Raw genomic sequence first — 14742 nt, forward strand, 5'->3', positions numbered from 1 at the left:
CAACAACAACAACAACAACAACACCGACCAGCCACCACCGGTACAACCACCACTTCACCACCACTCATGCCCAGCAAGGTAGCAAACACCACCACCCCACCATCACACACACCCCAGCAAGGCAGAAACCACCAACAATACAGGAAAAAAAATAAAAAATAAAAAAAAAAACCAGCAAATACCAATCGCCAAGCACAACCACCCCCCAAATGCCAAACCAACACCGACCCAAAACCCACATCAACGCCGACCCAAAACCCACGTCGAAACCCACATCAACGCCGATCCAAAACCCACGTCGAAACCCACATCAATGCCGACCCACGTCGAAACCCACATCAACGCCGACCCAAAACCCACATCGTAACCCACTGGCGAGATCGGTGGCGAGATCGGTGTGCTATCGTACTACAAGATTCACGGTCCGGACAAGATCTTGACGAGTTCAGCAAGAGAGAAAGGAGTCAGAGTGGGTGAGATCGAGCATGGCGGAGCGCGCTGTCGTCGTCGGAGCTACGCCGTCGTCGCTGCCGGTGAACATCTTGGACTGGTCGAAGAGAGAGGGAACCAATGAGTGATAGAGAAGAGAGACAAAAGAATGAAGAGAGAGGGAACCGGTGAGTGATAGAGAAGAGAGAAGAAAGAATGAAGAGAGAGGAGAGAGAAAGAAAATATAAAATAATAAAAATTTTGCCACATTTGTCCGTACCGTTGCAAATTTGCAACGGTACTGTAGCTATGTGGTATAATGTTTGAGATTTGGCACATCTCATAAACCTCTATTTTTGTGTTTGGTGTGGTAAATGTGCCAAATATTTGACATTTGGCACATTTACCACACCTACTACGGATGCTCTAACTTTTATAAGTTTAAACAAATAAATAAATCTTAGGCAAAAATGTAAAACTGACCCCCTAACTTTCACTGTTTTTCATTTCAGTCCTCTAACTTTCAGTTTTGCCAATTCAGTCCTCTAACTTTCAATTTTTGTCAATTTAAGACTCTGTTACAACTCAGTTAGTGTTGCCGTTAGATATGCTTGAAACAACACCATTTTGCTCTCTCTCTCTCTCTCTCTCTCTCTCTCTCTCTCTTAACTTGGAATTAAAATAAAATAAGAAAAATCTGAAAAAAAAAAAAAAAAAAAAAAAAAAAGTATACACATTTCGAAACCAAGCTTCAAGCTTTTAGGGGCCCTAAGTATAAACCAAAAAAAGTCTGAGGAATTTTCAAATTTTATCACCTTATAACATTACAATCCAATATTTGCTGACACAATTAAAGATCATGTTGTATGTTCTATTTTGTTTTTAATTTTGGTTTATCTAGAGGTTATTCTTATTATTCTTGGAAGAATTGTGTTTGTTTTGATCAGAGGATTTTTTTTTATCCACGGGGCAATAGGCAAAGGGATGAACCAGCAAAAAAAAAAAAAAAAAATCTTTTATTTTTGTGTCTATTGGGTCAATTTGTAAATATTTTTGGAGGAGGTAGGCCAAAAGTATATATTTTGGGGTACATTTGAATTTTTTTGAGAATACTAACCATAATTTTTGAAAAAACGGGGGGGGCCATGCCCTCAACTAGTTCCGTCTCTATATTTTGAGTTAAGCCTAGACTATCCCTAAGTTGTAGTAGTGCTTATATTAAAAGTAATATGAAAGATATATTTTGTTTAATCTACATGTACATAATTTTAATGAATTTGGTCCTTCTAGGCTATAATATTTCTAACAGTGTGGTGTGGCCAACCCAATAATAATAATAATAATAATAATGTTTTGCTCCAAACATTTTTGGAGTTATCTTGCTCCAAGTTAGCTATTATTTAACAGTTGAAGAGATCATTCATATATAATTTTCGTCATATGAATTTTATAATGAATCGTGACTTGTTTAAAACTTTAAATAATACATCTGGATATGTATATTCTTAAAATTTGCCACATAATGAGTTAAAAAAGATAACTCCAAACATATTTGAAATCAAACTTTATCCAAAAAAAATATTTTCTTCAACTAATATGTAAGGGAAACGAGCATGAACCCAGTTGTTTTGTTTATAATCCCACATAGTGTCAGATCATAGAACCCAGGACAGGAAAATCACGGACTTAAAGACAAGTTTGGCATGCTATGATGCACATTGAGATTAATACGGGGAATTCATGAAAAGAAACGAAGGAGAAGAGCCAGGAAAAGATGCACTACACATTATTCATGACCTAAATAGCCTGTGCTTAGCACAAGGCCTGTCTTCATAATAAATGCAGATACGTTGACAGCAGACAAATGAAGAAAGAAGCTGACTTCCATAATAGATAAGCGGAAGTTTGTTCCATGGTTTACAACAGTAAATTAACCAATCATCTTAAAGCCAAGTATTAGATTGAGTGATCCTCAAAGTTAGTATATATAGTAAGATATAAATAATATATAAGAATAACATTTCCGAAAATTTATCATCCTCTCTAGCAGAGGCAAATCTGGGTTTCCAACTGACTGACAAATAGAAGACATGAAAACCCATGTGGTGAACCATGAATGTTGGCGCCTTCGCTCTACTTCTTGCTAAACTGCCAATACTATATGGATATATACACTACTAGCTACTGGTACAACTTCACTATGACTTTTCACAGCTCCATCTTCAACTGATTTGAATGCAGAGACGCTGCAACATATAAATTTTATGTTAAAATAATGCCAGGGGAGAAAAAGGAAAGAATAGAATATTTAAACTTCTCTTCTTGCAAAATGAAACCCAGAATATGCTTCCAACTTCATCTTACGAAATGATGCACCACTAAGGATAATAACTAATAATGATCCTTAGTTTGGTGACAAACTTATTTTGGCTGTCATATAAAATGATGCAGCACTTATGGTTTAAGAATATGATGAGGAAGCAAAGACAATCAAGAATCTAAAAATCAAATGTTCTCTATTATCCATTTCTCTACTCCAACTAAAGGATGAGTACGTAGCTTTTTTGTTATGGAATCAATGTTTTAAAATGTTAACGAAATCAGCAGTACAATGCTTCCATATAATCCTCACTTTCATAACTGCTAGAAAGAATTATTCTATGCAATAAAATTTCCATATTACTGTGATACCGAGAATAGATGTAATGACCCACTTTCAAGTGGTCAAGTGGTTTGCATTTACTAAAATATACTTTAAGCACCAATATGTACTATTTGAGAGGGAAGGATAGCAGACTATCTCTAATTATAGGGTTATTTATTAATTTAGGAGGAACTGATATCGTTAAACTTATTTAAGCACCAATATGTTCTCATTAGAATCCTGTCACTAATGGTTGTTGAAAAAGTTTAACAATATCAGTTTAGGAGGGGTGATATGCAGCCTGACTATGCTGAACCTAATCTACCTGAATTTGCTGAGGAGTCATAACTAAAAAGTGAGTTCTCTGGAGTAATGAAAGTATGGTTTTCTTCTTCCCTCCCCCAAAGTGGTTGGTGAACTGCATCAAAATTCCATTGCTGTTGAAAGTTCTGTCTGTTTTCAGTGAATGGGTTTTCTGGCCACATTAGAGGAGAAACCATGCTGGGGATGTTACCGTCGATTAAAGGTCCACCCTGGAGAAGAGAAACTATTAGTGATATACAATGAGGATAAAGCTCCAACGTTAAACTAAGGGAGGTTTTGCTCCATAAATTTACAAACTTTGTTAAAGTGAATCAAAACACTCTAAGCTAACCAGGGAAAACTGGAGATCCTATAATATATTAACTATAAAGAGGTTCATCAGCACTAATTATTATCCAATGATCCACAACAAAGCCTCTAGGACTTGTATAACGCCAATCACATCATGCCAACCATTCAACTCAAGAGTATTCACTATTCAGGGATTCCAGTAGTAAAGGGGTAAGCTGGTGATACTACTTTTATACATTTCAATCAGTGACTGCGCGGTTCCTTAGTTGGGGTGGCATGAATTAAGTTATGAGTACAAGAAAATTTTAATTTTTATGGCATGTGTACACACAAATTTCTTAATTTCTTTGTCTATATAATGATATGATTAAACTACTTAATTGCAGTCTACCCACCATAGCAGTGTTAACCTTTAAGTTCGGATCCACTGTTACAGGAATCCCACTAAAATAATGACAGCAGATAAAGAAACTTAAATTGGCTAATGGTAACTGCTTGTGATCAATCACATTCTAATGAACAGTGAAAGATATGAATGGAGAAAGATAGGATATAGAATAGGTGGTCCAATTCTGACAAACTGTCCTGGCACATAATAATGGTGGAAACAACCAATTAAGATCTTGGGTGGGTCTATAATGAGCCAAATTTGAATTAAAATATGTTTATATCCTAACTCACCTACTAGATAAAGTGTGCACTAATTGCCAAACCACACATTTTTTTTTTATTTTCACCAAAAAGTCAAAAACTAAAAAGGGTGATAAAGATAAAGAAGTTTGCACACTTACTTCCGTAGCAAATACGCTGTCAAAGTTAAAATCAATTCTCGGGTTCACTGCTGCAAGCCTCATTGATAACAACTGAAACCAAAGAATTATTCAATCAGAAGATCAAACCAGTACCAGATAATTCAAGCATTACTACTATACAATTTTAACACCATTTGTATGGAGTAAAAATAACTAAAATATGGAGTTTAAATTTGAAACTTATATGGAGTTTAAATTCATTTCACAAGCTTCGTTTCACTGTTCACGTGCCTTGTGAACACCAAGTTGACAAAGAAAAAGATATGTATTTAATCTAATTTAATAACTAAAGCGGACATAAATAACTAAAACATGAACATATATTCAAGTTAGTCTGATTTTCAAGCCTCATAAATCTATAAGGAGATGACTGAAAAACCCACCAATTTATATAACCCACCTAACTAATTAAGTAGCAATTGTTATCCGTGTCAAGACATCTCAATATCTCTCTCCTCTTCTTTTACATTTTTTTTTTTTTTTTTTTTTGAGGTGGGGGAGCTATTCAACATTTAAACCTTATCACAAAATTGCCCCAACAAAGTTCATTTCAAGCTTAAACCTTCTCATACAATATCTTAGTGTATGGGATGCATAAATCCAACCTCAACTTGACGTTGTAGCGACTGTACATGGTTGATAATTTCATCCAGAACCAATGCTGTACCTGAAATCTGCATAGAAAATATTATTGTAGTAACTTTCTAAATGGAAAGCATGCCAATTTCAAAGAAAATCTAGCTGATTTTTCAACCATCCAGTGGGTTAGCAAACTTTGGGTCAGTTTATGGATGGAGCAGCAAGGAAAGACTCAAGTTCCTGCTATGCCTATCATCAGTTAAAACAAAGCATGAAGGTGTGGGTTTGGTTTATGTTTGAACTCAATAAAATAAATTTGCACATGGGACTATCACATCACGTCTCTCCATTTAGTTAGGCCTAGGCTTTTGGTACATACATGATACGTTTGTAAATGGATATTGTTTTTTTGTCACCCCTTTTTTCGTCATCAGATTGAGGATGTATACCAAACTGGCAAGAGGTGATTCTACTGTGCACCTCACAAGTATATCAAACTTTCCCTTGTATATGGGACCCACATATATTTTTATAAAATTATTTATATTTTAAAAAAATGTCCAACTTCTTGTCTCCCCTCCCTGGTGCTTCAAAAGCAGCTTCCAGCTATTATAGCATATTCGCCTGGCTAAAATTCCACAGCCTAACCCATGAAGGGTATTTTCGTCATTAGTTAGATTGTAACTAGAATCTTTTAGTCTAACAAATTTGAACTACCCTGCCTGACCCAAATAAATTTTTTGAGATTTGCGATAAATGTAAAAGTCAAAGAAAATGAAATGGAAATTATAACCAAATGAACTGAATAATTTTTTTAATGCAATGACAAAATTAACCTCTGATATGGACTATTAACCAACCGCCTAAAGTGGAGTTACGAGAATGCCATTTTTGACACCACCCACTTGTCACTTTTCTTGGTACAAAAGTAACCACTTTACCTTTCTAAAAAGGTGAAAAGGTGACAATGACATACCAGTAACAAAACCGCATAATACAAGTTTAAAAAGTCTAAAGCCACTCTTTTAAAAAAGGTCAATTGTAAAAAAATAAAAAATAAAAAAATTGTTGTTATTGTAATATTTCTTGAATACAAAAAAAAAAAAAACCACCTTGTTGTTGAGCTTATAATAGGCACTATTAGAAATTTTCAAAAAGTATTCAATTTTTTATTATTGCACAAGTTTCTCTGCACCTTTGTATTTTATCCCCTTAAAAAGTCATACTAACGTAACATAATGGAACTTTTTAGAGACAATTCGGACACATTAGAAAAAGAGACACTCATCATCAAGTCATAACAGAATCAAATGATTAACCAACCAAATAAGAATGATTAAGACAAGAACTAATTAACTAACCCTCCTTAATGTATATTCCAATAAAATAATAATAATAATAATCATAAAACAAACCTTACTGCATCCGGGGACCAGTTCCTGAAGGAGCTTCATCCGAGCATTAATCTTCTCTCTCCTCGCCTTTCCAAAATTTTAATTAACAAAAATAAGTACTTGATTTGATTAATTAGTGTTCTATGATTGATTAATTAAGATTTAAAGAGGTTAATAGTAATACTAACTCGCTCTGCTAAGCTATGGCTATCCGTAGCTTGACCACGACGAGCTCTGACGTGGACGTAAGGAAGCTTCTCTGCATCTTCACGGCTCTCGTTCTTGCTTTTTTTGGCACTCTCTTTGCCCTAATTTCAATTTTTCCCCCAAATTAGACTTAGCTTCACACTAAAATTACCAGAAAGCCATTACCGGAGATTTATTTTTACCTTCTTCTGGCGTTCCTTTCTCTTCGCCAACTTCTGAGTCTGAGTCTTGTTTGATGAGCCCGGGTTTGAATCGGTCTCGGCTGGTTCGGTCTTTACTTTGTCCGAATTCGCGCTTGAATTCGACGGTACTGAGCTTGTTTCCGGCGAGATCTCGGCGGCGGCGGCGAAGACGGAGAACTTGGCGGCGCGTTCGATTAGGGCTTTGTTGGAAGGGAAGGTGAGATTGCCGTTGGTGAAGGAGGAGGAGGAGTGGCGTTTGTGTTCGTCGCCTCCGCCGGCGGCAGAGTGAGGCGAGCTGTGGAGGAGCTGCATGGCCTGAGTGGCCGGGAGCTCCAGAAGCGCCCTAAAGGAGCTCGCGTTCTCCGGCGGCACGGTCATGAGCCGCTGGATTTCGTCGCGGAATTGGAGGAATTCGAGTCCGGTTTCCTCGGGTTCGGGTCGGGTTGGGCAGGATCCGGGCACATAGCTTGCTGAATTTGGCTCCATTGAGAGCTGCAATCACTTGAAATTTCAATCAAACACTTCAGTAATTGAATAAAAGTTTCCAAATTGAGAAATTTTAGGGCCTAATTAATCTCAGTAGTATTATATGTTGGTGTATGAGGGAAATGGAGTTGAAGAGAGAATGGGGAAAGGAGCGTTGTTGGTTTATATATAATACAAGGAGTAGTAGAATATGAGGAACAGGTGCTTCAATGGCGGTCAGTCAGTTTCTTTCTTTCTGAGTTTTTTTTTTTTTTTTAGATCCGGGCACATAGCTTGCTGAATTTGGCTCCATTGAGAGCTGCAATCACTTGAAATTTCAATCAAACACTTCAGTAATTGAATAAAAGTTTCCAAATTGAGAAATTTTAGGGCCTAATTAATCTCAGTAGTATTATATGTTGGTGTATGAGGGAAATGGAGTTGAAGAGAGAATGGGGAAAGGAGCGTTGTTGGTTTATATATAATACAAGGAGTAGTAGAATATGAGGAACAGGTGCTTCAATGGCGGTCAGTCAGTTTCTTTCTTTCTGAGTTTTTTTTTTTTTTTTCCCTGTTTCTCTGTTTCTGTGTCTCTGAGAGATTACTTCTCAGCCGTTTGAAGTATTGCGAAAGCAACGTTGCTTCAGGTCCCCATAGCTTACTTATAACTAAGGCTCTTTTCCTTTTTTCGTTTTCTTTCTTTTTTTTATTTTTTTAGGAGTAGAGAAAAATTCCATGTACGGTTTTAATTGTACAGTTAGCTCTGAAATGAATTGAAGATTTTTTTTTTTTTTTTTAAGAAGATATCTTAAAGTTTTTTGTTGACTTGGCTTGGGCATTAAACTTGTTTGCATGATAGTATGTGACAAAAGAAGGACGTGTCTTTCTACTGTGACACGTGTCAATTTTTACTTTTTTATTTTTTCTCAATAGAATTATTAAACCAACAATAAAAAAATACATAAAAGTAGTTTTTTTAAAATTACATATAATTAACTCAATTAATAAAGTTTTTTATTATAAAAATATTTAAACTTGAAGTATGCTAAAAACATGTTATCCAAGAAAAAGGTAAAATAGGTGTTAAAGGTAACTTCCCAACCTACTGTCATGCTCCTATAGTTGTAAAACAAAGTCAGCACATTTGTTTGCTTCTTGGAAGGTGTGTCAAAAAACTGTCTTCCATGATATAGCGAAAAGATAGGATTTGAGTGAGATTAATCACTATAGAGTTAACTGAAAGAATGTTGCAAAGTTTCATTTGTTACAAAAGTTGAAATCCATAGCATATGAACCTAAACACTACAACTCCTAAATTATACTCCCATTAGGCCATATTGTAAAACAAAGTCAGCACATTTGTTTGCTTCTTGGAAGGTGTGTCAAAAAACTGTCTTCCATGATATAGCGAAAAGATAGGATTTGAGTGAGATTAATCACTATAGAGTTAACTGAAAGAATGTTGCAAAGTTTCATTTGTTACAAAAGTTGAAATCCATAGCATATGAACCTAAACACTACAACTCCTAAATTATACTCCCATTAGGCCATGAAAACCTTTGGTGCTACTATCTCACATGAATTTTTTATATAAAAATTATTTTCAATTTTTTTTTTTTTCCATTAGTTAATTGCATACTTAATGGTCATTATTTTTTTGGAATTGGACAAAAGACCTAAAATTGAATAAATATGGAATTTAAAGGATTCAATTGAACGAAAGTCAAGTTAAAGGACTAAAATGAATTTCAGTCAAACTTAGAAGGTAGATTTTACATTTTTACCTTAATTGTACAAAAGGTGAGTTGGGGGAGGGGAACCATAAAAATAAAACTTTGAATCCCATTTTAAGAGGATTTTGAATAAATAATAAATAAATAAATAAAAAAGAGAGAGAGAGAGAGAGAGAATTGTAACATGTTAACTAATTTTTTAAGAATAGAGAAAAATTCGCATGTATGGTTCTAAATGTATAGTTTTTTTAATTGAAGACTTAAAAAAAGAAGATATTCTCATATATTTTGATGTTTTTCTTTAATAACACAATTTTTTTCATGACTAAATTACATTTAAGTTTATGACAATTGATGATCTCCTTGTAATCATCAGATAATTTATATAATACATCATATGTTTATTTTATTTAGTTGGTCACAGTCATTTCAACTTACAAAAGAGGAGGGAAAGATTTGTGGGAAGAGGAGTAGTGAGGTTCATCTGGAGTTACCTTGCAAGCACAGGCGGGTTTCAAAAGATGAGAGTTCCAAACTTTTTTCAATGGTGGAGGCTGATAATCAACCCCGCCAAACACAATGAGTTGCTTAGTCTGGAACTGTCGTGGGCTTGGGAACCCATGTACAGTTAACGAGCTTGCAGAGATGGTGCGGACAAAAGATCCCTCTGTCTTGTTTTTAGTCGAAACATGGGCAGATGAAGCAAGGCTAAAGGATGTGAAAAGGAAAATTCAATTTGAACACATGTTTGTTTCACCACGAACAAGTAGAGGAGGAGGTTTAGTTTTATTTTGGAGATCAACAATAGATGTTATAGTGGAGGGGTCGGATAAAAACCATATTGACGCGATCATAAATAAGAACAAAGAATCTGAATGGCGTTTCACAGGGTTTTATGGTGAACCGGATACTCAAAAGCGGTATGAGTCTTGGGATTTGTTACGTACATTAAAAAGGAAATTTCAGAGTCCGTGGCTGTGTGCGGGGGATTTCAACGAGTTGGTAAGAGGAGATGAAAAATTGGGGGGGTAATAGAAGAAGCCATAATCAAATGCAATTGTTCCGTGAGGCAATTGATGCGTGTGGTTTTGTTGATCTAGGGTATACGGGTTCAAGGTTTACCTGGAGCAAGCATTACAATTCAGGTCAGTCCATTTGGGAGAGATTAGATAGAGCCTTATGCACAACAGATTGGCTCAATCACTTTGCTGGCACAAAGGTTGTTCATCTCACATGCAATACCTCGGATCATTCTCCATTATGGATTGCTCCTTGTGGTATAGATCCTCCACCAAGTTCTAAGCCGTTTCGCTTTGAAGAGATGTGGATGTCCGATAAGGGGTGTGGAAGGGTTGTTGAGGCTGTGTGGAGAGGCTCTTTTCCTTGTGAAGCCGAAAGACAAGTGATAAAAAAAATAGAAAAATGTGGGACGGAGTTAACACAGTGGAGCCGCAAGAATTTTGGCCATGTGAGAAGACAATTGATTGACAAAAGGAAGAATTTGCTTCAGGCTGAACAGCAAGCAATGCTTGGAGGGAGAAATGACCGAGTGAGGGAGTTGAAACAGGAGATTAATGAATTGTTGGTGAAGGAAAATTTGATGTGGAGCAGAGGGCAAAATCGTTTTGGCTGGTTGATGGTGACAAAAACTCTAGGTATTTCCATACTAGGGCTACTCAAAGGCACCGCAAGAATAAGATCTTTGGGGTCAAAGATTTTTCTGGTGAATGGATTGCTCAACCCGAAGGGATTGCTGAAACTTTTACTACTTACTATCAACACCTCTTTGAATCCTCCAATCCGACCTTGGGTTTAAATTCAATGGCGAAGGTGGTAACTGATGATATGAATGCCCAACTATCACAAGAGTTCATGGCGTGGGAGGTAGAAGTTGCACTGAAACAGATGGCCCCATTAAAAGCCCCTGGTCCCGACAGTATGCCCCCTCTCTTCTACCAAAATTATTGGAATCTTGTTGGTAATGATGTTACAAACACCATATTGTCTTACCTAAATTCAGCCTCAATCCCCCCCCCTAAACCATACTTTCATAACCTTAATACCGAAAAAAAAAAAAATCCTATGGCTGTCACTGATTACCGTCCCATTAGCCTTTGTAATGTCCTTTATAAAATCTTTTCAAAGGTCCTTGCTAATAGGTTAAAAAAAATCCTACCCTCAATCATAACTGAACACCAAAGTGCCTTTACAAAAAACCGTTTGATCTCAGATAACATTCTTGTGGCTTTTGAAACATTGCATAGCATGAATAATCACAATTCCAAAAAATCTGGTTTCATGGCATTGAAATTAGATATGAGTAAGGCGTATGATAGGGTGGAGTGGTGTTTTTTGGAGGATGTGATGAGAAAATTGGGGTTTAATGAAAGGTGGATACGCCTTATGATGGAATGTGTAAAAACAGTCTCGTATTCGGTGTTGGTAAATGGTGAACCAAAGGGATTGATTAAACCAACAAGGGGAATTCGCCAAGGCGACCCTCTATCCCCATTCCTATTTTTGTTGTGTACGGAAGGCCTTAATAATTTAATATTGAAGGCGGAAAGTGAGGGTTCCATTCATGGATTTGCTTTGAGTAGACGAAGTCCAAAACTGACGCATTTGCTTTTTGCGGATGATAGCTTATTGTTTTGCAGGTCTAATATTACTGAATGTCAAAAGGTGCTTGATCTTCTTGCATCCTATGAAAGCATGTCCGGGCAGCAAATTAATAGAGACAAAACATCAATCTTCTTTAGCAAATCCACCACTCTTGACATGAGGAATGAAATCAAAGAAGCTTTAGGGGTTCCGAAATTGTGCAATATGAGAAGTACTTGGGGTTGCCGTCATTTGTAGGGAAGAGTAAAAGGGCTAGCTTTGATTACATTAAGGAGAGGGTTTGGAGGAAGCTTCAAGGATGGGAAGAAAGTCTACTATCACAAGCGGGGCGAGAGGTTTTGATTAAGGCCGTGGTCCAAGCTATCCCAACATATTCCATGTGTTGTTTTAAGCTTCCCCTTGGTCTTTGTAATGAAATTGAAAAACTCATTCGTGGCTTTTGGTGGGGACAAAGGGGAGATCGTAGGAAAATACATTGGGTAAAGTGGGAAAAAATGTGTGAGCCAAAATCAGAAGGTGGTATGGGCTTCAAGGAGTTACCCTTATTTAACGATGCTCTTTTGGCAAAACAGACATGGAGGTTGCTGCACAACACAAATTCTCTGTTTTACAAAGTGTTTAAGTCCAAGTTCTTTCCAAACTGTTCTATTATGGAAGCTAAGGAGGGCTATGGTGGGTCATATGCTTGGAGGAGTATTTTGAAAGGTAGGGAGGTTATAAGGCGAGGAGCAAGTGGAGAGTGGGCAATGGAGAATCTATTAAGCTTTGGGGGGACAAATGGCTGCCTTCTTTGCAAAGCCCAAGCCTCCAATGCCCTCTCACAGCTGAACTACAAAATTCCAAGGTGAGTTCTCTAATTAATCCTTCAACTCGCCATTGGAATACTCAGCTGCTGCCTAATATTTTTAGCCAGATGGAGTCAGACCAGATTGTAAAAATCCTCTAACCCGTACTGCCTCTGAGGACTCTCTATTCTGGCCGTATGTACAGTCCGGACAATACACCACAAAGTCCGGTTATTACTTCCTTAAGACAGAGGCTCAGTTGGTGAACTCGCAGCCCCCTTCCCAAGCCGAGCTGATGAAACCACTTTGGAAGAAAATTTGGAGCTTATCAGTGCCATGTAAAGTCAGAAATTTTCTTTGGAGGGCCTGCAAAAACGCCATTCCTACTTTGAATAATCTTAAGCGCCGCTGCGTGGTGGAAGATTCAAAGTGTTCTCTCTATGCCCAACACGAAGAGGATGTTATCCATGCCTTGTGGTCTTGCCCGGCCCTTGCACAAGTGTGGAATGAGGATCCTCAATGGAGTTTTAGAGGCCAAAACGTCTTCCCAGACTTTAGTCACCTGATCAGCCGTGTTTTGAGTCAGGTTGTAGTGCTGAGTTGTTTGCTATGCAGTCTTGGACTATTTGGTTCCGGAGAAATAAGGTCAGATCAGCTCCACCTGGTTTTCCCTTAAATCTGATTGTGCAGAGAGCTTATGAGGCGCTAGTTGAATACCGAGCTGCACAACCTCGGCATTCTTTGGCAGCACCGGCAACCAGACAGCGAGCAAGATGGATTCCTCCTCCTCCAACCTGGTATAAGGCTAATTTTGATGCAGCAATCTTTGATGATGTTGGTAGGGCTGGTCTTGGAGTGATAATCCGTGACAGCCAAGGTCTTGCAATGGCTGCTCTAACTCAGAATGCTCAGCTGACTAGCTCGGTGGTGGAGATGGAAGCATTGGCAGCCACTCGGGCAGTGGAATTCGCAGCAGAAATTGGTCTTGATAGAGTTATATTTGAAGGCGACTCCAGCATTGTCATTAGAGGCTTTACGGATCAGGTTCCAAGTTTTGCTCCATTCGGTTTTCTCATAAAAGAAGCACTTGGTTTGGCAAATCAGTTTACTAATGTAAAATTCCAGCATGTTGGTAGGGAAGGAAATAGCGTAGCTCATAACCTTGCTAGGCATGCACGACATGTCACAGGTTTTTCTGTTTTAATGGAGGACGTTCCGTCCTTTTGTTTTGAAATGTATCAGGCAGATTTGCCTTCAACTTAATAAAATCACAGTGTTGTTTCTCAAAAAAAAAAAAAAAAACTTAACTTTTATACTTAATGTCTATTTGGGTTAGCTTACTTTGTTAATAAAAAATGTCTAATAGTACTATTGTATTTAAGAAAAATTACTTAAAAAAAAAATTGTACGTGCCCAAATAAGCCAAATAGACCCCCCACCCCACCAAAAAAAAAAAAAATCTAAAATAAATAGGTGAAGATGTTAAATCAAATATAAATATAAATATATAAAATTAATTTTGTCTCAATTATTGTCATGGTATAGTCATTCTAAATTTTATTTTTTATTTTTAAGTTATTGAGATGTGCGATCTCTCTATCCCTTCATTTAGGAGAGAAATATTGTTGAAGACTTGATGTAGATGTCCTTGTCAACTCATTCTAACTTAATATCAAATAATAAAACGTTAAAACTCAATTTGTGTATGAAAGCTCAATTTGATGTGATGACTGTTGACTCAACATCGCATAGAGTTTTTTTTTTTTTTTTGAGAATGAAAAAATGGGGACCTTTATGGCTATATTTCACCCCCGGGCAGGGAGCCAACGGGAGGCCGGAAGCACTATCTAATCGGCTCGACCAATGGCTGTGTGGGAGTCACCTCTTTTTATCAAGTACACCTCGCCACTAAGTATGCCCACTAACGGAAACCTGCTGGCAGCGGGATTCGAATCTAGGTGGGTTAGACGAAGCGTCCGAACCTTACCAGCTGAACCAAGCCCCCGTTGGCAACATCGCGTAGAGTTGATGTCCTCTACACAAAGTTTACTTAAAAGGCATTTTATAAAAGTCACTAATCGAGTCAATCTAAAGCTATAATATAATACTCGATCAATTTTGACTTAAATAAGGAAAAAGCAATAGTAAACAGGTTTCTTTCCATCTTAATTAAAGTGACGAAAATATGAAATAAAGTTTTCAAAGAAAATAAATGATGATGACTAATAATTTAAAAGAAAAAAAATGTAGTGTATTCGGGCCTACATGGCATTAG

At 37.2% G+C, this 14742-nt stretch overlaps 1 protein-coding gene across 1 annotated transcript; it reads right to left on the reverse strand.

The window, feature by feature from the left end:
- Window positions 1-2292: 2292 nt before the first annotated feature.
- LOC112013181 (transcription factor bHLH48) lies at window positions 2293-7603 on the reverse strand. Its single transcript, XM_024045568.2, has 7 exons — window positions 6863-7603; window positions 6662-6781; window positions 6495-6560; window positions 5106-5174; window positions 4480-4551; window positions 3399-3606; window positions 2293-2675 (listed from the first exon to the last, which is right to left on the reverse strand). Exons 1-7 carry the CDS (start codon window positions 7346-7348, stop codon window positions 2638-2640), a joined length of 1059 nt encoding a protein of 352 aa, XP_023901336.2. The 5' UTR covers window positions 7349-7603; the 3' UTR covers window positions 2293-2637.
- Window positions 7604-14742: the final 7139 nt, after the last annotated feature.

Source organism: Quercus suber, unplaced genomic scaffold, assembly GCF_002906115.3.
Source record: "Quercus suber isolate HL8 unplaced genomic scaffold, Cork oak 2.0 scaffold_352, whole genome shotgun sequence".
In the NCBI taxonomy this organism is placed as follows: domain Eukaryota; kingdom Viridiplantae; phylum Streptophyta; class Magnoliopsida; order Fagales; family Fagaceae; genus Quercus; species Quercus suber.

Excerpts from the sequence above, each read along its gene's own strand:
- LOC112013181 (XM_024045568.2), bottom strand. The coding sequence starts at position 7,348 with ATGGAGCCAAATTCAGCAAGCTATGTGCCCGGATCCTGCCCAACCCGA. Across the intron at positions 6,561-6,661 it reads GCCATAGCTTAGCAGAGCGA|GCGAGGAGAGAGAAGATTAA; the intron begins GTTAGTATTACT and ends AATTTTGGAAAG. Across the intron at positions 2,676-3,398 it reads TGACTCCTCAGCAAATTCAG|CGTCTCTGCATTCAAATCAG; the intron begins GTAGATTAGGTT and ends TATATGTTGCAG.